Source organism: Colius striatus, chromosome 12, assembly GCF_028858725.1.
Source record: "Colius striatus isolate bColStr4 chromosome 12, bColStr4.1.hap1, whole genome shotgun sequence".
NCBI classification, from domain to species: Eukaryota; Metazoa; Chordata; class Aves; order Coliiformes; family Coliidae; genus Colius; species Colius striatus.
The window spans coordinates 23,080,367-23,102,150 of NC_084770.1; the positions used below are offsets into that span (position 1 = coordinate 23,080,367).

Genomic DNA, 21,784 nt, shown 5'->3' on the forward strand with positions numbered 1-21,784 from the left:
TGTTTGCAACGGCAGGTTGACCTGCCAGTACCAGAGACAGGAGCTGCTGCATTATAACTCATAAGATGTAGGGTGTCAGAGCAGACCTACACAGCAGCAGGCTCCAAAGCTGCTTTTTGTACCAAAGGGTGACAACATTTGTATGAATGTATTTAAAGGAAAATACAGTGGATGCAGAAGTTGGAGCTTAAATGTGCAGAAAGTGAGGAAAACCATGCAGATGGACTCGGTAGCCCTGTGGTTATTTGCAAGGAATTGGTTTCTCCTAGAGAATCATAGAACTGTTTTGGTTGGAAAAGACCTTTAAGATCATTGAGTCCAACTGTTAGCCCAGCACTACCACGTCAGAATACAGAAAGAAGGTGACTGAAATAGCAGGAAAACAAACCCCAAGACTAAAATTATCAAGGGCAAAGGAATGAGAGGAATCTAACAATGAGGAGACAGCCCATATCCATCCACAGATCACAATCATTCAATTCCCTATCAGAGGTTAACACTTTTTTCCTTTCTTTTAGGTATGGAGTACTCACCTCTTCCAGAATTCCTTGCCTTCCATTGAGGTAAGAGTGATTTTTATCTCTCTTTCTGCTTTGTTTGGCTTTTTCTGGTTTTGAACATTAACAGCAATGCACTGACACACACTTTGTGGGACACCAGTTCATTTTTCCCCTACATGTTGTCACAAATGCTCCGTGTCTCTGGTCTTCATGCCAAATTGGTGCTAGGCATCTTTTCAGCAAAACAGAAGCACACTTTCTTAGGCAATGTAACCAAGGCAGGTAAAATGTGCAGAAAATGCAAGCACTTCAGCCACACGGTGTCTTGTGTTAGTGATCTGGCAGTAAATCTGGTATTTCCTAACGAGCAGGTGCCTCATGCCAAGCTTCTGGGAATGCTAGAGTAGACCAGTGCCTTTGCACACAACTTGAACTACTGTGGAATCTGTTGTGAGTGTTTAATGTGGGACTGCAGCAGCAGTAAAACACGAATGCAGCACTGAGTGGTGTGTCCCTCGGTGGGCTCTGGCTGTTTTGAGGCCTTTGGGCATGGCTAGAAATGCTTCCCTGCCGTATTGACACCGAGAGGGAAAATCCTGGCGGCTGCTTCAGCTGCTTCAGCCAGGAGTAAAGCCAACCCTTCATTTATTTTCCCAAAGGAGGAATAAGGATCTGGGCAGACTGACTTGCACCTGCAGACTGGTGCCTGTGGTTCCTGCAGCCTGTAGAGCTGTGTGAAGGGAGGAAGAAAGGAGGAGGTCTCTCAGAGGGCTGCTTTTGGAATCAGCAGAGATGCCTGGGCATATGTGAACAGGACTGTTACAAACAGTTTGACTATTTAGGTTCCTACATTGACCAGATCCTTTTTCTTCAAACCTTTTCACTCTCATCAAGTCGTGGGGTTTGTAGGTTGGTTTCTAGATGCCCATTCACTTGGTGTCATGATCTTGTGACAAAGGAGGATATTTCTGGCTTTTTGTGGTCACATACATGATGTTTGGTTTCTGTGTCACACAATTCTTTTCTAGCTCTTTGTTACAGCTGGATTGTCTGTAATAAAATACATGAGAGGGGAAAGCAGTGATGAAATGGGGGTGTGGGGAATGGAGTCTTTGAGCTGATGAATGTAAAAGCTGTGTTGGATGGGGTGTCTGAAGGCAGCGGTCAAATGTGGCTGTTTGTTGCCTTGAAGAGTATTTGTTGGTGCTCTAGCCAGAGTACTCTGGACACTTCCCACAAGGGTAGCTCTGTTCCTTACTGTGATGGTGAAAGAAATGACTGTGTCCCTGGTGCAGTACACATGAATTTACCTCCCCCCTGCCATCAATCAAGATGCAACTATTTTAATGTGTATCTAGTTCGCTCAGAAGTGAAAAAACCTTCAGTGTGTCGTATGTCTGCTGTTGAAAATCACAGGTAAGAATCCAATAATAAATATGTTCTCCCAGCCTTTTTGTGTGTCCAGCATGCAAATGACAGGAGGTGTCTCAGGAAAGCTTGCTGGTAACACTGCTGAACAGACATAACAATTGTTCTACCTGTATTGACTCACTCATGGCTTTCAGGATTCTTTTTCTGTTCTGTTCACTAATTGTTAGTGATTCTGTATTTAGTGATTGTTGTATTTAGTTTATTGATTCTGTATTTAGTGATCCACTGGTTTATTTAGTTGCCTTCTGAACTTTTGTGTCCTTGATGAGTCTCACCATGCCTAGCTGTAAAATGGGGCCATGGGGACTTCCTGCTTCATAGTCATGGGCGTGAATTTGTGAAGGATTGAGCTTAATTTGGATGCACCGGGTTACTGATGAAGGGTATAAACAGGTCTCTGACAGGTACACAGAGAGGAGTGAGGAAAGGGGCTCAGCAGAAACGAAAAAAACCCTGTTAACACAACTTGGTGTTTTTCTAGTGCTTTCCTCTAATTTCTACTGGCTTTCACTCTTACTCTTTGTGGTTGGGAGTGACTTCCAAGCAGCAGTGACTAGCGTGTGCAAGGCCCTGGCAGGTGCCCTCTGTGCCCTGGCCATCATGTGCCTTGGGCCACCCAACCTGTGGGTACCCCACAAGCAGCAGCACGTCCAGGCACCCGCCTGGGGAGCTGGGCTGCCTGGTTTGAATGCTCCTTTTGCAGGTGTGCCAGGTGCTGAGGTGTGGTGCTCAGTGCCGAGCACAGACATTTCTTTGCAGAGAATACTTTTCTTTCGGTACTTTTAGATTCCCTGTAAAGAAGACAACGTTGCATTTGGCTCATAATTTCAGTTTATTATCAAAATGTTTTTATCAGATGACAGAATGCCAAAAGGAACACAGGTTTTTAAACACACCTATTGTAGCAGTCATCTGAGGTATCTGGTACTTCTGTTTGGAAATCTGTTTGCTTTGGTACACAAAGCAGGAAGTTCCTTCGCAACCTGCAGGAGGATGCTGAGCACACGTCATTGCAGATTTAAAGCCTTTTACCATCTTTCTTAAAGCTCCTTCTGATTGTTGCAATCGAGCTGTGCAGCTTTTTTGATGTGAGGGCTGACGTCGATCAGAACGTGTCTAAATTATGTGCAGGATCAGGCCCTAAACACTGAGGAAATCATCCCGAAAGCATCGATGCGCTCCACCGGAGAACTCAGTTTCGTGGACTTTGTCTTATTGCCCGCGACTGTGCTTTATTCTAATTCCCCAGCTCTGTGCAGCCACTGATACAATATGTTACAATACTTCAAGTCAAAAGTGTAGCTCAGATTTAAATATAAAAACTATGATTTATACGTTGCTAGAAACTTTTAAAAAAGACCAACTTTAGAGAAAGCAAGAAAAAGCTTAGAAAACCGTGACAGGGTCTGTGATCACCACCTTACAGATTACACGTTCGAAGATTAATAAATTACCTACCGTTTGGGTTTGGCTGGAAAGCAGTAAATAAACTCTGGTACATAGTGACTTGAGATAATACACACTGGAATATGAGCGAGAAGTTACGTAAGAACAGCAGGTCTTTGGACTCCTCTTGTATAAACGGCTTCAAGTAAAAACGAAAGCATTTGGTAGAAGAGATTTAACGGCAGAGGGTACAAAGTCTGACACTTGGGACATAAGCTGTTGTCTCACTATCACGTTATGATGCCTAAAACTGTGTGTTACTTAAGATTTCCTTCCCCTGCTCGCTCAGGACCGCGCGTTTCCCGACGACTGGGAGTTCACGTGTTGTACTTGGGCATTTGAAATCAACCCAGAAAGCCACTGGCCAGTGGGGAACGGGTTTAACTACAAGTGAAATGTTACCGCACACTGTCAAGTGATTTGGCTTCTACAGGGTTCAGTGGCAGGCAAAGCAGCCGATGAGCTCCAGCAGCTCCCTGCAGCCCTGGCATTAGTCCTTCCCTTGGTACCCTCAGGGGTGATCGATTGATTTTTTGGTTTTGCCCGTTTACTGAGATTTACAGTGACTATTCTGGCATGTTCCCCGCAGCTTTCTTCCCTCCTCTCCTTCTCAAAATTAGTCCAAAATCCCCCCTTTTGTGGGAAGCTGCTATGAGACAAGGTCTGCAGTTCCGTCACCACACTCGGCACTTCTTGGCAGGATCCATGTAGTTTGCCTCGGTGCACGAAAAGGCTTCAGAAAACTCCGGAGAGTTTTGCAGTGACCCTATGACCCTGCAAAGGAAACAACAACATCTTGTCAGTGCTCCTTGCCTTTGTCGAAAACAAACAAGATGAGTCACATTTTGTACCTTTGTTTTTTGGTGTGTCACCTCAAAACACTGTGGGGAACACCCATATTTCTGAGCTCTGACTGTTCCTTCCAATCCACCTCAAGCAGAGGCTGTTATTTTCTCTTTCCAGTTTGTACGGTGGCTCTCGCAACCCCCCCGAAATACAGGACCTGTCCCTTCGTCCTCGTTTGCCCTCACAGAACTGCCATTGATGTCACTAGGGACAGACTGATTGCTTGTTGTTAGCTTTCACAGAGAGGTTTTTTCAGTTTTGCTGACACGTTTGTGGGTAAGGGGAAAAGGAGGCCCTGAGGTGGAGGACTGGGGTGTAACCTTTCAGTGAATGTTCATTTACATTTGTACACCAGTCCAGTTCCAACTGAGATCATGCTGCTGCTCTCCACCAACGTTCCAGTGACTGAGTTTCCTGGAATAAAGACTCCTACAAAGAGCAGCTTTCAAGTGAATGCGAGGACACTCCAGCTGAAGCGCTTTTCCTATGTGTACTTGTGAATACATTTGCATAGATCTGCTCTGAGCTGCTCCTTCCTTCAGGAACAGGGATGTGGCACCCGTGTACCTGTGCAGGGAAACAGCTTTGGCTTCCAAAGTCACATATAGATCCTGATGCCAGAGGGGTTGAGGTAAAGCTCAGCAGCTGGCAGTGCAACAATTTGACTGTGTCTCCACGATGAGAGACTACTGGCTAACAGATTCCAGGGGCCAGCAGCACACAGGACATGGCACAGACCGCTAGAAAAGCCTTGTGTTTCGGTGATCAGCAGCGCTTTGTGGCTCTTAAGGACTGGGACTGCCATAACAGGATCTTGCCAGAAACAGACTAAGAAGTATTTTGGGTACCATAAAACTCTACTTGCATTTGTTATTAATAGATAAAAGAGCAGTGGGTAAGAATCCTGCTTCATTTACTAAATCCCCTGAACTGCAGGGATGTGGTATGTCGCAGGGCTTGGCCTGGGTCTGTTGCTGTACTTGTTTAAAAGCCAAGGAGCTGAGGTGCTGAGGGCCATGGGTTAGTGGTGAGCTTGGCAGGGTGAGGGGAGGGCTGGGACTCCAGAAGCTTCAAAGGCTTTTCCAACCAAATAATTCTATGATTCTGTGTTTTAACCTGGCACGTTGCCTCTCAGATACGGCTTCTCTATTGCCTGCCTTTGACAAGTACCTGATCTAAGGCATGTTTCTGTCAACTTCTTATTTTCCTAGTGGGCAAAAGGTTCTACCTGTCCAGTGCTCAGAGCTGTTAGCCCATTAACTGAGATTGTACAAGCCAGTTAACAATTTTTATGAAGAGCTGTCTGTCCTACCTGTAAGGAGAGAGAGCCTGCAGTCAGCACAGGAGGTGCTCAAACAAGTAACAAAAAGCCCACCCCACATCTCCAAATAATAATAAAAAAGGCACACTGGGAACTACTGTGACATGTTCAGAGAACATCAGCAGGCAGTAATTTGGTGGCTATGTCTCGTGTTCCAGAATGGTTTCTATTTTAGAGCTCTTAGGGGGGCCTCATCCTGAAAATTAGTTCACATTCTAAAAATGTGAGCGTGGTTTCTCATCAACACTGGTGTGATCCCAGGGAAAGTTTATAGCTTTTCATGGCCATGTAAAACCAGCACAACACATGATGGAACGTATCTGAGAGACACACAAAGACAATTACACAAAGGTGCTGAAGCAGTGAACTTCAAAAGCCTCGTGACTCTCACAAATTAGATATGCAGAGCAGAGGCTCAGATCCGAACTGCTGCAGAGCCTCATTAGCACTGTGACCACATCCAGGGACTGCAAGATGCGGTGCATCAACTGCCTCTGCAGAGATCTGCAGACGGGACAAAACCCACGCACAGTGAAATGCTAGTCAAGGAGCAATTGAAGGAACAGTCGCTGCTTTCACTAAACATTTGAGTACGTGGGATAAACAAAACAATTCCTTGGTGAAAAGCCACTGGAAGAAAGACGCTGGAATTAATGTCCTGAATTGTATCAGGAGAGAAATCAGCCATTGTGTATGTGAGCCCTGGAGATGACACAGCCTTTCAAAGCTCACAGGCAGGGCCTGATGGCTACACTGCTACTTGATCTCAGGGCATTGGACCAGATCTATTAGAGCAAAACCACCGTTCCACTGCTGATGAAGAAATTGCTCTGCCTTCAGTTTACATAAACTCGATCCTAGTCCGGCCCAAAGATTCCCCCTTGCACAGCCATGTTTCCTGCAGGACTCTTCTGAATTTAAGCCCACCTCTTCTTGGCAAGGCTGGCTGAGCACACAAGGCAGAAAGTACAAATTTGCTCGTTGCACCACAGCACCCAGGTTAGTCACTGGGTGAGGGGCAGGGATCTCCCACCTAAAACTGACTTCTGTCAGTGTTCCTGTTTGAAAGAAGAAAAACTCTTCTCCATGCTTGGAAGAGTAAAATCCTTGCACTCCACTGATCAACGGGAGATGTTACCTGTGACTTTAGTGGAGGACAGAAGTCCATCCACAGCCTTTGGTCTTGGCGAGAACCCTATCAGGACCTATTCCAGGAGCGAGGGGGCTTCCAGAAGAGCCCCGGAGTGCAGACACAGTCCCTGGGACTCTGCTGTAACAATCCTGCGCATTCGGTACCAGCCAGGTGATGGCGTTGGTGCCCTGCGATGCCAAAGCTGCTCAGCGGTGTGGGCAGAAGCAGCTGTGTGTCTGAAGGGTGAGGACAACTGCCTCACAACCTCACCTGCCTGCTGGAGGTTCCTGGGAGTGACCGTGTCTGTCAGCACAGAGCTGTCCGAGGGCTGGGAGGCACAGAGGGACAATCTCTCTTTATCTCTGTTAAGCACCCTCAGTGTGCTACACCTAAATCAGCCCTGCTAAGTGCAGCCCAGCCTTTTGTCTCGCGTTCTTCAAATCCTGCAGCTAAAAGCTGTGCTGCACTTAGGAACCACCCTGAAGATCATTATATGTGCTGACCTGAATCTGCCTGGGCTGTGCACATCAGTTTTGATGGAGTTCACAGCATATTCTGGTCTGTATGTTCCACACCAGATCTACACACGGGAAAAACAAAAGCATTTGTTAGCCGTAAGGTTGTCCAAGAAGAGACCTGCTGTCATTTCACCATGAAATACTCAATGGCCTGGGAATCAGTTTCACATTACAACATAGAGAACAAAAGTATATTTTGTTTATAAAGATCAAAAGTATATTGTTGTCCTCAGGCAAAGGCACCTGGGCACAAGAAACTGTCTACCAGTCTTACTAGTGGCTGAATTAATTTATTTAGGGAAGACAAAAACTGCATAAGGAGACACTACTTTCACTACTTTGTAGTGAACACTGCTCTGCTTAGCAGCTCTGCCAGCTTTTGGCAAGACTGTGAAGCTCAGCCTACTCTGACACTGTTCATCTGTAATTTCAGCTGGCTTTCAAAGCCTTCAGTCAAGAAGTACAGGATACCTGTGCAAAGTTCAGAAAAAACAGCTGCTTATGGTTCATGTCCACACCAGGCAGAAGCTTTTCTTTTCCATGCTTTTTCACAAAGTTTTCATAGGCCTGTAGAGTAATTGAGGAGAAATGTTAGACCTTCCATCCCAGGGAGTCAAAATGAAACAGTGCCAAGGAAGAACCTGGATTCTTTAACATGACCAATCACAGACTGCCTTGGCCATGCACCTGACCATCTGCCACCCTGAAGCAGAAGACGACAGGGCCATTTCTGAGTACTGTGATACCAGTGTAGTGAAGCTGCCCAAATGATATTGGAATAAATGGTAAGAGAAACAGGCTTAAAGAAGGCAACTTACTGTAGCAAAACACTAAAGGGATCATGTCATGAAGATGGGAGCAGCCACATAATGAGATTTTTGCAGAACTTTGCATCTTTTTGGAGGGGAAGGAATCAAGAATGCAAAGGAGGACAGTCATGTCCTGACATGCAGTAGCTATGGAGTTAGTACCACTCTAATAATTAATGTATTAAATTCCACTGCACTGTTTCATATTTACCTAGCAAATGCTTTCTCAGGGTTAATCAATGACTGGATAAAGCAAGGTGCTTCTGTGTTAAAAAAGTAGATGGAATGACTGTGAGGTTCTCTGGCATCACCTGAGGATGGGTCTGGGGAAGCATTGGTAAGCTCTGTGCTAAACCATCCTCTAAACCATCAGGGTTTAGAGCCATCTCTAAAGCTTTACCTGCAGCAGCTCTGTCTCCTGTGGATCAGGCATTACTGCCAGCTGCCCTCAGGATGGACCTTGGATAGTGAAGAGCCACCTGGAGAAGCGCACTGCTGTGCTGCCTCCTAAGGCACAGTCACACAGTGAGCACTCCTGAGGTGTCTCAGGGGGATCTGGGGATCGTCATCTGAGGATTCCCTGTGCATGGATCCCTGGCTACGTGATGAGGATGAGAACCCATCCTGCTTCTGCCCAAAGACGCACAACTGATCTCCAACACAAGATGCAATCAGAGGATTCATTCCTTCCCCATTTGTTCACTTCTCCCTCTTCTCCTTCTTTCCATTAGAGCTGAGACAAGTGGGGGAAAAGCTTCAGCTGAGGCAAAAAATCATTCTTCTGTGACTGTACAGAACACACATATTTGCTGTCCTGTTTACAGTTTGTTTTCCTCTCAAATGTTTATCACATCAAGGTATTTCAGATTTTTTTTGCCAGCTGCTGGGTTAGAGTCTCAAACACCACACTTGTGGCATAAGATATGCTTTCCCTACAACAACAAGGCAGAACAATGCAGAGTGCCAGTGTCCAGCTTTACCAGCACAAAACTGATTCTGCAGGGAAGACATTGATTTTATCCTTATGTCACCCTACATTACAAAAAGCAGATCTTTTCTCCTCGTGGTTTTGTTATTGTTTCTTAAAGCAAATTGCTGAAGACTTTCAAACCTTTCCTTTGTAAGAAGAGCTGCTTTCCTGTTTCTTATGAAGGCCACGTGTCAAACGATGTATTGTTAGTGTATCGTTACTGATAGATGCTGGCAAATCAGAGAAATGTTCTGACTAATGTTCTGTGCCAAGCTACCACAGGAGCAAAGGCAGCCAGCTGCCCAAGTGCAGGCTGAGGAGTGAAGGGATAACAGGTCTGCTGAAAAGGCTCTGGGAGTTTTAGTGGGTAACAGGCTGAACAAGACCCAGCTGTGCCACAGCACTGCAAAAAGAAAAGGCAAGTGTCACACTGGGATGTATAAACAGGAGTGTCTTTTATAAGATCCATGAAGTAATCCTTCAGCTTCACTTGGCACTGGCCAGGTCTCAGCTGGTGCCCTCTGTCCAGTTTTGGGCACTGCACTTCAAGACAGATGTGGAGCAACTGGAGAGAGTCCAGAAGAAAGCAGCAAGAATGAGAAGAGGTCTAGCAAACATGACCTGTGAGGAAAGACTGAAAGAGCTGAGTTTGTTTAGTCTAAAGAAGAATAGTCTGGGCCCTCAAATATGTAACAGTCTTCAAACACATCAGAGGTGGCAGGAAAGAAAGGAGCAGGTTGCTGTTGGCACCACTGAGAGCAAAGGCGTGATGGCACTCGAGCTGCAGCAAGGAGGGGGCACAACTCCTACAGTGTGTTTGAGTGACACAGGCAGGGTTGCCTCTGCCTGCCAGGAGCTGGGATGTGGACTGGATGACCTCTCAGAATCCCTTTTTGACCTTTTTTTCACTGTTCATTTGATGTCATAATGGTGATAAATACCTAACTCATATTTTGTAATGCTTCTGACCCAATTATTTTCTGGCTGCTCTCGTTCCTTTCAGAAAGAGTCTCCCCCTTCCTGGGCTTGTACTGTACAAATGCACCAGTGTCCCAGTAACTGATGATCACACTAAGCTAATGTGCCACGCTGATGCTTCTTTTAGGCTTCTAAAGCATTCCTTAAACTCATTAATAACTGTACTTGCCCTGAGGTATTTCTAGTGCAGTGGGTGTTGCTGCCGACTTGCTTTGCAGGAGCTGTGGTGGGAAGTTTGAGAAGTGAGTTGGCCCGTGCATCCAGCAGGAGCTTCGCTCAGGAGTGACAGTGCTCTCATGGCCAAGTGTTGAGTGTTTGCCATAGAACAGGGGGCTCAGGGAAGGAGAGGGAGGACTGTGTTATTAAGGCCTGCAGCCATCAGGTTCGCAAGTAACAAGAAAAGTTCTTGGAGAAGCTGACTCCCTCCTCACCTCCCAGCCCACATTCACAAAGAGAAGACCTCTGCTGCTTTTACTTTCAGCTCCAAAGTTGGCCAGTCTAAGGCCAAACTAAGTGTCTATTTCAGGAAGAGAAGGAAAGGAAAATCAAAAAGCACACAGGCTACCATGGAAGGCTTAGTGCAAGGAGCCCAGATGGCACTGACATCGTTGGACACCTGTGCAGGGAACCCGAGTCACTTGTACAAGATGAAGTTTTGAAGTTTTTTTGAACAGTGAATAGAGTTCCATGTAGGCAGAGACTGATCAAGGCTAGATACGAAAAGAAAGCTATTCTGTCTCTCCTTCCTGGCATGAAAAAGCTGGTGAAGACAGAGGCAGATAGCTGCTCAGCATCATCAGTTCAGCTAGGTGATGCTCAAAGTGTGATTCGTTAAATGTTCTCATTCTACACTTTCCCTGCTCACACCAGGAAAAAATGGAAAATGATAGAAGTCAGGTGAAAAGAGTTCACCAGGAACAGAGAAATGTGTCAGGAAATGAGTCACAGGATGAAAGAAACACAACGGCTGGTCAAGAGTTTCAATCCATGCCTCGATGACACAGTAGGCATGGTCCTGTCCCCGACACAGAAATCATGTTGCTTCTTCAGAGGCTCTGAACTGAAGTTCCCCAATCTATGATGCTTTCAGCTAACACAAACAAATGCACACTTACCCTGTACGCTTGTCTGACACCCCCGTTATCAGCAATGTTTTCTCCTAGTGTGTTGATTCCACTCAGCTGCAAAATAGAAAGGAAAAGTATAGTTTTCTGAAAAGAACTTATCCAGAACCTGTTATGTCAAACTCTGTGCATTAAAAGGAGAGAATTCCCTTAAAATCTCAAGTTGTAGCAGAAGGTTATGTTAACATCTCTGAAAGTACTTTGCCTCAGTTGTCTCAAGACCCACAGGGATACTGCTGTTTTCTCTAATCCTCTCCCTTCCCATGCAGACAGCTTTCCAGGCTCTCATCTCTCTTCTGCCTGGATTTTCTGATACTCAGTCATTGTTCATTTGTTCTCCCTACTTTCTTCAAGTCTTCAACCCTCAGCTTCTTCCTACAGTTCCAATTAGAGGAAGTGGGCAGAATCTGTCCATATTATCTACAAAACATGTTAAAATCCAATCTTCAAATAGCTGAAATTATCATTTAGGAGACATGAGCCATTCTGCTAGAAAGTTAAGCAGAAACCTTCCTGTGTATTGGGTGTGTTAGGTGGCTCTTTGGTAGCAAGACCCACAGAAGACCTCTGTTTAGCTGGTACAGTACTCTTAAGCCAGTAACGTTCTCACTAAAGATGCTGAAGCTTTAGTAATGGAGAATCTAATTCTGTCTTTAAAAATAGTGCCTTTTTAACCTTTATCCCAAGACAGTGAGCTATGGTGTTCAAAGCTGCAAAACTCACAATAGTCATTAGATCGAGTTTAATGTGTGGGAAAAAATGGCAGAAAAATGTGTTGAAACCTTCTCTATTTCTACTGGCCTCTCTGGGAGTCCCAACTTAAGCTTAGCACAGAGATTAGGAAAACCTCAGGGCTGGGAGTTTTCTCTTTTCCCTGTTCTCTTTAACAGAACCTCCTGTCAGCCTCTGAAAAAACAGACAGCAGCAGTCAGAGAAACAGCTTCTTGAAAGTGCCTTTTCGTTTGGCACTGCACTGTAGGAGTTGTCATCCATGAGGAGTTTTGTTCCTTACAAAGAGGTGGTGGCCCAGTTCAGTTCCATGTGGGGTTAGCCACATTCAGCTTGCCTGTCTGTCCTAAAGCTGCATATCATCATCTCCTCTCCTACTGTACCCTGGTTCCTCTCAGACCTTTTAGCTCTCTAGTCAGATGTTTCTCTGGGGGAAAGAGTGAGGAACTTTAGAGTGAAGGAAAGCAGCAGGCAGGATTTGCTTTGATGGGAATATATGTCATTTGTGCATCAAACTTTAGGGAAATGAGGTACAAACCTCCAAATGGGCTTTTTTTCTGTTCCTTTGTGCAATTAAAAGACAGTCTTTGAGGGCCCAGAAAGGCTTCTAGGGCAAAGGCTTCTAGGGTTGCCACTCATTCAGAATGTACATCCTGCCTCCTTCAGAACAGTCAGTGTATGTGTGGAGTTTTTACCACTATCTTTAGGAATCTCTTTTGGTTTGGTTGGGTTGGGTTGGGTTGAGTTTGGGTTGGTTTGGTGCAGGAGTGACCATGTTGCCCATAAGCCAAGAGAGCATTCATGTAAATAAGGGTTTGCAAGCTTAGGACCTAAGATTTTGTGCTTCCTCATTAAAAGTAACATTGGTGGTTACAAATAAATAGGACATACATTCTGTCCACCTGCTAGGTCCCAGGAGTAGTTTCCATACTGGTACACCATGCACTGGGCGAGCTCCTTAAAGTTGCGTGCTGATTCTTCAGTCCACCAGTCTACGAGGTCTCCATTCTCGTTGAAGTTTCGGCCTGTGGTAGCACATTAGCAGCATTATGCATCCAGGAATGGAGGCTTTTGATACAGTAAGAAGGGTCACAAGGATAGTCACTCATGCAAAAGAATCTCAGTAATGAAGCAGTCCATACAGATGATGCTCCTCTTTTCTCCTGTTTTTTTTTGTGCTAAGAGGGTTATATTTCAGTGGAGTAGAAAAACAAAGGAATTCAGACCCAATGAGAGGTGGGATTAAGCTCTCTTGGGAAGCCTGGTATGGCTCTGGAACGATCACAGTGGGTCTGCTGACTGGGCAGCAGGTCTGAGAGCTCAACCCATGAGTTCACAGTGATACCAGCCCAGGGACAGGCCCTGCTCACAGTTATGTGGCATTTGTGATGGTTTTTCATCACAAAGCAAGTGACCAGCAACTCTATTAAAAGCCCTCAGGTGCCACAGGCCCCCAGCCCGGGTTGCTCCCAGTCTGGCAGCTACAGGAGCATCTGTGGATCCTTTGAGTCATGCTTTTGGGAATCATCATGAAGAACAATACTGTAAAGCCTCAGAAATCCAGACTTCGTCTTACAAGTGGAAACTTCATTCTATAAGCTCTCTGGAAGGATTAAGCACTAAAGCATTCTGTGCATTGTAAGTTTTGTAGCTAGGAAGTTGGTGCCTCACCGTTGTCATCGAAGCCATGTGTGATTTCGTGACCAATGACCATGCCTATGCCACCGTAATTCAGAGATTTGGGCTGTGATGCACTGAAGAAAGGGGGCTGCAAAATGCCAGCAGGGAACACTGCAAAAAAAACCCCCAAACCACAACACAATTAAGACCTTGCCTCATTGTCCTACGTGCACAGTGTGAACAGGCCATTTTAACGGGCTTCAACCAACGCCACGTTGTTCCATCAGGTTTGGCAGCACAAGAAGTGAACTGACACAGGGTAATGGCTGCAGGACAGTAGGATTGGTCAGCAGGGCTGCTCCCCGCTTCAGGCCCTGGCAAGGTCCCCATCAGCTTGTACATTGTCACTGTTTCACTGTTGCAAAAAAAAGCAGTTTGCTTTTCCAACGTAGAGCACTTAACATTCTCACACTCCCGTCTCATTCCTGAGTCTCACAACGACATGAAAAGTGGGAGGGTGCTCTCCTGGAAGAATAAGCTACTTGATCGTTGCCCCCACCACAAATCAGGCTCAGAGGAATTTATTTTCCCACTGGAAATATCAGTAACTCCCAGTAGAATCAATAAAACCAGGCTGAGCTGGCAAGGAAAGAACCGGAACAAAGCGGCTCCTCTCACCCACTTCTGTGCTCATTTTTATGGGCCTTTAAGAAACAAATCAGTGAAAAAGAATTCATGTTGCTAATGAGATCTATTTCTAAACGAAGAATTAAAACAAGTCTATAAAGTATTCAGTTGTACTTTGTATCTGGTGCAGACATCTCCCTGTACCTCAGCCTGAGGCAGCCGTACGCAGCATTGACTCTCGCCATGAATGACAGGTATGCAACTCTACAAAACCTGAACACAGAACAGGAACTGGGTGAAAAGAACACAGATACTCCTTGTGCTTCAGCATAAATCCAGTATAGCTGTATCAGTTTCTTTGGAGAGGAGAAACCATCATGGCAAAATGGGAAGGTAATTAACAGGTTAGGCAGAACCCTGTATCTGCTGTCCTGTGCCAACTGCTGCCTACTGTCACAGCAAGACCCTGACACTGTGAGCTCACCTTGCAATTAAATACCCAGCTGTTCTGATGTTATCATCAGAAAGCATTGATAGTGGAGACAAGAGTGCATGATGGGCTGTTCTGACGGCTGATGAAGCAGAGTGGTGTCTGGAGGGCACAGCACCACAACACTGTTCTTCTGGAGACTGCTGCCAGCGAGCTGCTCCCTCCACACAGCAGTGGTGGTGCTGGTGGCCTGGAGTGTCACCCTGGAACTCCCTGGGAGCTTAGTCTGTCTTGTGGGAAGCCATAGGCCCATCATCCCTCCCAGGGCAGGCAGCTCCATAGGACTTTCAGTTTGGTTTGACTACCAGATTTGATTTATTGTTAATTGCATCCTTCTAAAAATGACGTATTCCCTGACTTGTGTCACATAATAGAGATTTGAAGTGCATAGGCATTCCTCCTCCAGGGGCATACATCTCAGGTGGAGATTTAGAGCAGAGAGGTGCAGCTCCTTTAGGATCTAAAGGACAGATCACACTCCTCAGCTTAGTGAACATCCAAGGCAGGGAAAGGCATTCAGTATTTCCCTGGGAATCTGTGAGGCTCTGGACCAAAGCAAACACGCTGCTTTTCGTCTTGAACGCATTTGAGACTGGGACTGCCCTTACCCAGAGGGACTGTGTTGCACAGCATCCTCCCAGCCAGAGGCCTGGGCCAGTTCCTTTGTGCCTGCTTGCCTGGGGATGGTGGTTACCTGGCCAGCAGCAGCTCAGCTCACTTTTTTGAGGTCGAGTGGCTTTGTTATGATTAGTGCTGCTGCTGCTGGAACAGTCAAGATCAGACCACATTAAAATGTAATAACTGAGCTCTGCCTTTCCTCCACGTCATACCCAGAACTCCTCTGTAGAGGGATGTTTTTTTAAAAGCAGAATACTAAGCTAATTCAGACATCACTCTAAAGATCAGACTGCTTTAATTATCCCGTGGCATGCCATAGCTAAAGGCTGAGGTCAGAATTTATGGCTCACATAAACTGCCAGTCACTGGTTTCAGTCTCCCAAACCATGATTCCTTTTCTTCCAATTACTGAACAAAGCTGTTTCAAACAAAGCCTTCTGAGCAGATTTTTGTGCTAAATGTTCTACAGTGAGCTAAATGCTCGCTCAGCTTTACCAAACTGATGGCACTGCCTTGCCATCCTTAACCAAGCAGTGCTGGTCAGTTGAGTCAACAGTTTTGTCTCTGTGAAGCCTCTCTTGGATTTCACAATGCCTACTTCACGTTTTACCTTCACAACCCACTGCAAAGCCAGAATGGTTCTCGCCTGTGTGATGCTGGGGCTGACAATGCTGCGGTCCCCTGTGCCCAAAGCAGCACTCTGTGGGTCTGAATGCACAAGTTGTTGCAGAGACACAGGTGACTGGGAGAAGCCAGCATCATAGCTTGAGCAAGTCTGCTTAACAGATCACCTGACTCAGTGAAATCTGAAAACCCAGGGCTGCAGGACTTTGGGGTTTTCTCTTCTCCAGTTGCTCCGTGGGGACAGACATGATTAAAAAGGAAAACTCCTTCTGCAAAGCTTGGCTTAGTTTGTTGTTTTTTTCCATGACAAACCTGATCCTATTCCTACAAACCTGCAGTGGCAGAATCAAGCCTCATGTGCTCAGGGGTGCTGAATGAACTTCATGTGTTTGCACAGAGAATACCAGCTGTGAAAATGCTGGTATGCTGTATTAAACATTCCCTGTGCAAACCCAGAGTAAGCTGCATCCTCTGGGCTCCGTGAAGCTGTGCTTGCAGGCTGAACAGCAGGGAGGGCTTTTTGCCAGGTAATAAAGTGTGATGCCTGGTCCCAAAGTAAAGCTCCCAGTTACTGCTGGGGCTCCCGAAGTCCTGCTGGGAGTGGCAGTCCTGCAGATCCCTGACAGTATTTCTGACACTAGTCTTATAAGAGCCCAGTGAAAGACTGTACCTGACATTTTCCACCCCGATTTAATGACTCATTTGATAAAAGAAGTGCAACTATATCAGAAACCATTACTGAAGACTGAAAAGAAATGGTAGTTTCATCTCTGGCAATGGAAATAATATCTCCACCAAATATTTTCCTTGGAAGCCTTCATAATAAACAAGAAATGATCTTGGTTCATGTCTGTGCACAGCCCTGCGGGACAAGGATTTGTCATTTTCCAGAGGCTTGTTTTGGGGAGTTATCCATGGCTCATGGTACCTCACTAATGGCTTAGAAAGGACACAGCAATTTATGAAATGTGGATAATAACAACATCTGCAGAATGGCTATGACAGAAGTACTGTGAGGCACAATTAATGTTGTGAAATGTCTTGTGAAAGACCACACCACTGTGAAGAGAGCCAGTGTGGCTCACAAGAGGAGAGGCCTCAGTGCTGCTGGGGGCTTCTAACCTTTGCTTATAATGGATTTCTTTTTAAACATTTCTTTAAAAGCACTTTAATGCTTTTTATTCTATTTTAAGGTATTTTTAACTGTGCATGGTTTTGGCCAGGCTGACATTAGAAATGTTTGTACTCAAAAGCATGAGGAAAACTATTTCACTGTGACGAACTTTCCTCTCTTTAAATTTGCTCCTTTCCATGCTTTAACCTACCAGAGTTCCATTGTCATTCTTCCAACACAAAAGAAGCAGAATTAAATACCACATAGTTAACGTGAAGTCACCTGGAATACTTTAAATCTTAAGAAGAGCAATTCAGGATGCCTCAAAATGCCTTAAACATCTTTTATGGCACATGTAAAAGAATGGGTGTTAGGACTTTGTTTAAGAGAGCTGACAGTTAGGACTTGCAACTTAAATGGCACTACTTAAAGTAATACTAGTATGGAGCTATTATGTGCTGTGGTTCATAACCAGACCTTGAAGTGCTATAGATAAGCCAGCTGGTGAGAGATTTGCTGAGGAAACTTTGTCCTTTGGGAACCGCTGCCCACGTTAAACCCCAGCTGGTTTGTTCCAGTTGTCACAATTATCCTCACATAGAGAGGGTGGTGACAGAACCACGTAGGATTTCTGTCTGCCTGGGGGGCAGAGGCAGCTCTGGAATACTGACCATACACTCCAGAAGCAATGACCCCATGAGTTCCTGATCCCAAGCAGCACGGGACAAGTTTGCTTATCATAGCTTATGTGAGACTGATGGCTGCAGTCTGCTTTCTGAGCACTGCATCTGGCAGCTGTGTACGGCAAAGTGCTGGAGTTGTGGAAGTAGAAACTGAGGATAAGCTGGCTTTTGTACTAATATTTCAGCATGATTTCATCATCAAATGCAGACATTTTTTGCCTTGATCATCCAGCATTTGTTTTAGACTGGCCTCACCCTTATGGAAAGCAAAGTGTACTGCTTCATGAGAATAATGTTGAGGCTCTGTGAGTGTGTCCTGTTGTGTGAAATGTTGCAGCATTCTGATCAGTTCAGTCAGTGCACTGGTGTATTCATTAAGCATCCTTCCCAAGGCCATGCTAAATAAGCTTGTGCAAAGTGACTGTGGAGAGGCCATGAGGAACGGAAGCCACCTGTACTCTACGGCAAGAAGCTCTGACATCCTTTTAGTCAGTGTTTCCTTCAGGTAAAAGTACTGTGCTCCCTGTTCATCCCTTAAAAAAAGAGGCTGGAGCCACCAAGTTCACTTCATCATTAACCTTCTAGCCACTGCACACTGCTATAGTTTTCATGGCTGAACCCCAAGCCTCTGTCCTTCAGCACAAATGGGATTCAAAGCACGAGATAAAGACGCTACAAATGAAACATCTGATTTTGCAGCCCTGAGGCCCTTCTGCAGCCCCCATCATATTAAGATGATTTCACTTCTTGATTTTAAAAATACACACATACATATAAAAAGACTGGCCATTAACTCTGTACCCAGTGAGTAAGTTGGTAACCTTACCTATCTGGTTTCTACTGGCCGAATAAAAAGCATTGACAACAGCAGCTCCACTTATCCACCTAGGAACAGCAGGAGAATAAAGGTTAGCATTCCAGTTCTTCATGGCAGACTTAATGACTACTCTATCAAACCTAGACACTGAATAACAGAAACACAGAACCATAGAATAATCTGGGTAAAATAGAACCTTCAGAAGTCCTAAGGCCCCATGTGAAGCTAACTAGATCAGGTTACTTGGGGGCTTGTCCACTCAAGGTTTGAGTATCTCCAAGGATGGAGATATGGAGATCTCACAGCCTTTCTGGGTCTTGTTTCACCACCCACACGGTAAAAAGTTTTTCCTAACACCTAGTCAGAACTTTGCACGTCCCAGCTTATGTCTCTTCCCACTTGTCCTATTGCTGTGCATCTCTGACAAGAGTCAGGCCTCTCTATATTGCCTCCCATCAGGTAGCTGAAGACAGCAGTAAGACTTTCCCTTAGTCTTTTCTTTTTAAGACTGTCCAAAGGTAGTTCTCATATCTTCTCCTCAACATAAATCCAGCTCTGCAGCCCTTATTCAAATGAACAGCCTCATAAAGTTAGCATGGCCTAGGGTGACCGCAGGCAGCCTTCCAAAGGGGTGAGAGCTGAGGCAGGAGGAGTGGCTGGTGCAGGGAGCGAATGTGCTGTGTCAGTCTGCTGCTACATCTACAGTCTACATGAATATTTTAATTGAGAGCAGGAGTACGTTTCTGAAGTGCATTCCTGCTCATTCTCATTTAATCATGCTGCTGCTTTTCTCGTGCAGTAAGAGAAATGAAATTCTCAGAGATGAAATTCATCTTTCAGATGAACTTAATTAAAAAGCTGCTCTCCAGGAGTGCACTTAATCCACGGCGGGAGCTCAGGGGCTGCACTAGACACGCTCCAGAATATTTAACCTTCTATGCCATCTCCCAGTTTCTTTGCCCTACTTCCTAACGTAGGTCCAGCCTTTGACAAAAGAGCAATGCCCTCTTCACTGCCCTCTTCATGGAGGAAGAAGTGCAGGAGGAGAGTCATTAAACTGTCACTGATTCCCTGCCAAGCGCCTCCTCCCGTGGCCACTGGAGGAAAGACTACACGTGGTATTTTTCAATACTTACTCATCTTTGTCCACCTCTTCTCGAAGCTTTTTCAACCGTTTCTTTTGGGTAAATACTAGATTTTGAATAATGTTTTCAAAGTATTCTTCCTCTTTGTAGCTCAACTGAAAAGAAAGAAGGAAAGGTACTTAGTGGTGGTGTTACTGATTTGCCATGAAAGATACTTGCAGTGCTCTGCTACATCACACAGCTGATATTGGAGCTGGATTGATATTGGAGCTGGATTTATGTCAGCAGCTGTAGATTTTTTCCCAGAGATCTTTATTCCCCCTTTACATATACATTTTTTCAGTGGAGGTTGGCATTCATTGTTTTTGACCCTAATCCCTGGGAGTTTCCTGCTTGAAAGTAGTAGCTACCAGCTTGGTGAAAGTGCAGTTCCCCCTTAGGAGGAGCACGAGTAAGGCTGAAATGGTGTTTGGAAAAGCATGCTTGGGTTAGATGGCTGCATCTTTCTGGAAGGAAAATTTTGATTTCTAAGGCTTGTTCTGCCTGAAGGCACACATATACTACATACATTAGGGAGTTACTCTCACAAACAGACCTACATGGTAAAAGAGGTCATGTTTTGCTGTGAAAACTCTCAGGTGCAGTTTGTATTACACAGGCCATCCAGTGTCATAGCCCAGGGACTCATTCCAATCCATGGGTCAACAGGCAGAGTTACTGAGTGATGTGGACTTGGATCCACTTCAACCAGTGTTATGTCAATCCATGGCAGATGTAGAAATACCAGACTCCCTGCTTCATTCTAGCATAACTCCTCTAGAATTTACACATTCCTTTGAAACACCAGCAAATACCATCTGTGTGGGATCAGCTGTGCTACACTGGCTTTTAACACATCCTCACTTACACCTGTGCAGCTGAGCACAAGGTGAGTTACTCAGTGCAGATGCACATGGTTTTGCTTGGCTGTGAAGGCCAACACACTATTTTTCCTCCAGCTCTTTTCCTGCTGGTGCAGCCTGTGGTGGACACTCACCTCCTGGTACTCGCTGTTCAGTTTGTTGTCGTCGGTCACGATCTCATCTGGGTAGCCAATCCGCTCTCTAATGGCTACTGCCTAGGGACACAACAGTTTGATATCCATAGCAAATCCAGTCATATTTTAATATCAATCCTAAATTGCATAATAGATGCAGTATGGAGGCATCTGCAGAAAACTCAGAGTGTTCATTACATGCCGGTTTTGTTTCCATGCTTTGATTCCTTGGAAGCACTGCCAAGCTTAGGTTAATTACAACAATGGAAAACCCTAGAAAGTGTGTTCTGTGCCCTCCTTTGTAAGTAAACTTAAAGGAATGTTCCCAAGACAGCCAAACACACTTCAGCTATGCTTCTGAGCTGAAAGGCTGCTTTAAACAAAGAGCAGAAACCCTGCAGTATTTGACATGTTAGACATAGCATCCAAAATACAGAGAAAATACAAATGTGTCCTTTTCTTTAACTTCAGCCCATTATAGGAAATCCCATGTACACATTTCCAGGAATGTGCACTAGTTGACTCAGTTTGGGTCTGTACCCATATTGCTTTAACTAGCTCTCACATCTGCACTGCACTGAAATCCTTGAATGTTGCCAGTTTTGGACCAAACTCTTTTGACCCAAGCCTTACTCAGTTTCTTTTGACAGCCAAGCATGGATTTGTATTTGATGGCAGTATCAGAAGTAATTACAAAAACCCCAAAGAGTAAATGATCTATTTCCATGTAAACATGTCTTCATAAATTTAGCAGTAAAGTCACATTATTTATCCAAACCCTCTTCTAATGCATTTCCACAAACAAGTGAACATCATAAGCAACACGTGGGGTTTCTGACTCAACTTCTCAGACAGTTTGCGTCTCATTTTGTCCAACAAATTGTGACGGTGGGAAGCCTGTCCCAGTGTCACACACTGTCTGTGTCTCAGGATTTTCAGTGTGCTACCTGACCTACACTTCTGTCCCTGAAGTGAAGTTACTGGGTGGTTGTGACTGATCGCTGTGTGTAGCTACAGAATAGTGCTGGGAATGTACAGAAGTGAAAGGTTTCTTTTCACAAAACTACACAACACGATCAATATTTAAGATTTAACTTACTTTTTGTTCTGCTTTCTGTTTGGTTTCTGCATCCATCCAGGTAAGCTCATCCAGAGTTTTTATAAAAACATCACGGATGTCTGTAATCATTTCCTCAACCTTGGGAAAAAACACCAGAATGTTACCAATCCACAAAAAATGATCCAGTTGTTTTTCCACGTGATTTG

General features: G+C 45.0%; 1 protein-coding gene across 3 annotated transcripts in view; it reads right to left on the reverse strand.

The window, feature by feature from the left end:
- Nucleotides 1–2,754: 2,754 nt before the first annotated feature.
- The window catches only part of MME (membrane metalloendopeptidase), a 38,287-nt gene continuing 19,257 nt past the window's right edge, over nucleotides 2,755–21,784 (reverse strand). For 2 of the 3 annotated variants that reach the window (XM_062005603.1, XM_062005602.1), the window contains 10 exons: nucleotides 21,618–21,716; nucleotides 20,519–20,599; nucleotides 19,534–19,637; nucleotides 18,407–18,465; nucleotides 13,476–13,595; nucleotides 12,696–12,829; nucleotides 11,067–11,132; nucleotides 7,666–7,761; nucleotides 7,180–7,256; nucleotides 2,755–4,151 (listed from right to left, as the gene is read on the reverse strand). In XM_062005603.1, coding sequence (XP_061861587.1) covers nucleotides 4,052–4,151; nucleotides 7,180–7,256; nucleotides 7,666–7,761; nucleotides 11,067–11,132; nucleotides 12,696–12,829; nucleotides 13,476–13,595; nucleotides 18,407–18,465; nucleotides 19,534–19,637; nucleotides 20,519–20,599; nucleotides 21,618–21,716 — 936 coding nt within the window. In that variant the 3' untranslated portion in view covers nucleotides 2,755–4,051. The remainder of the gene's footprint in view (nucleotides 4,152–7,179; nucleotides 7,257–7,665; nucleotides 7,762–11,066; nucleotides 11,133–12,695; nucleotides 12,830–13,475; nucleotides 13,596–18,406; nucleotides 18,466–19,533; nucleotides 19,638–20,518; nucleotides 20,600–21,617; nucleotides 21,717–21,784) is intronic. The other variant, XM_062005604.1, reaches the window with a different exon arrangement.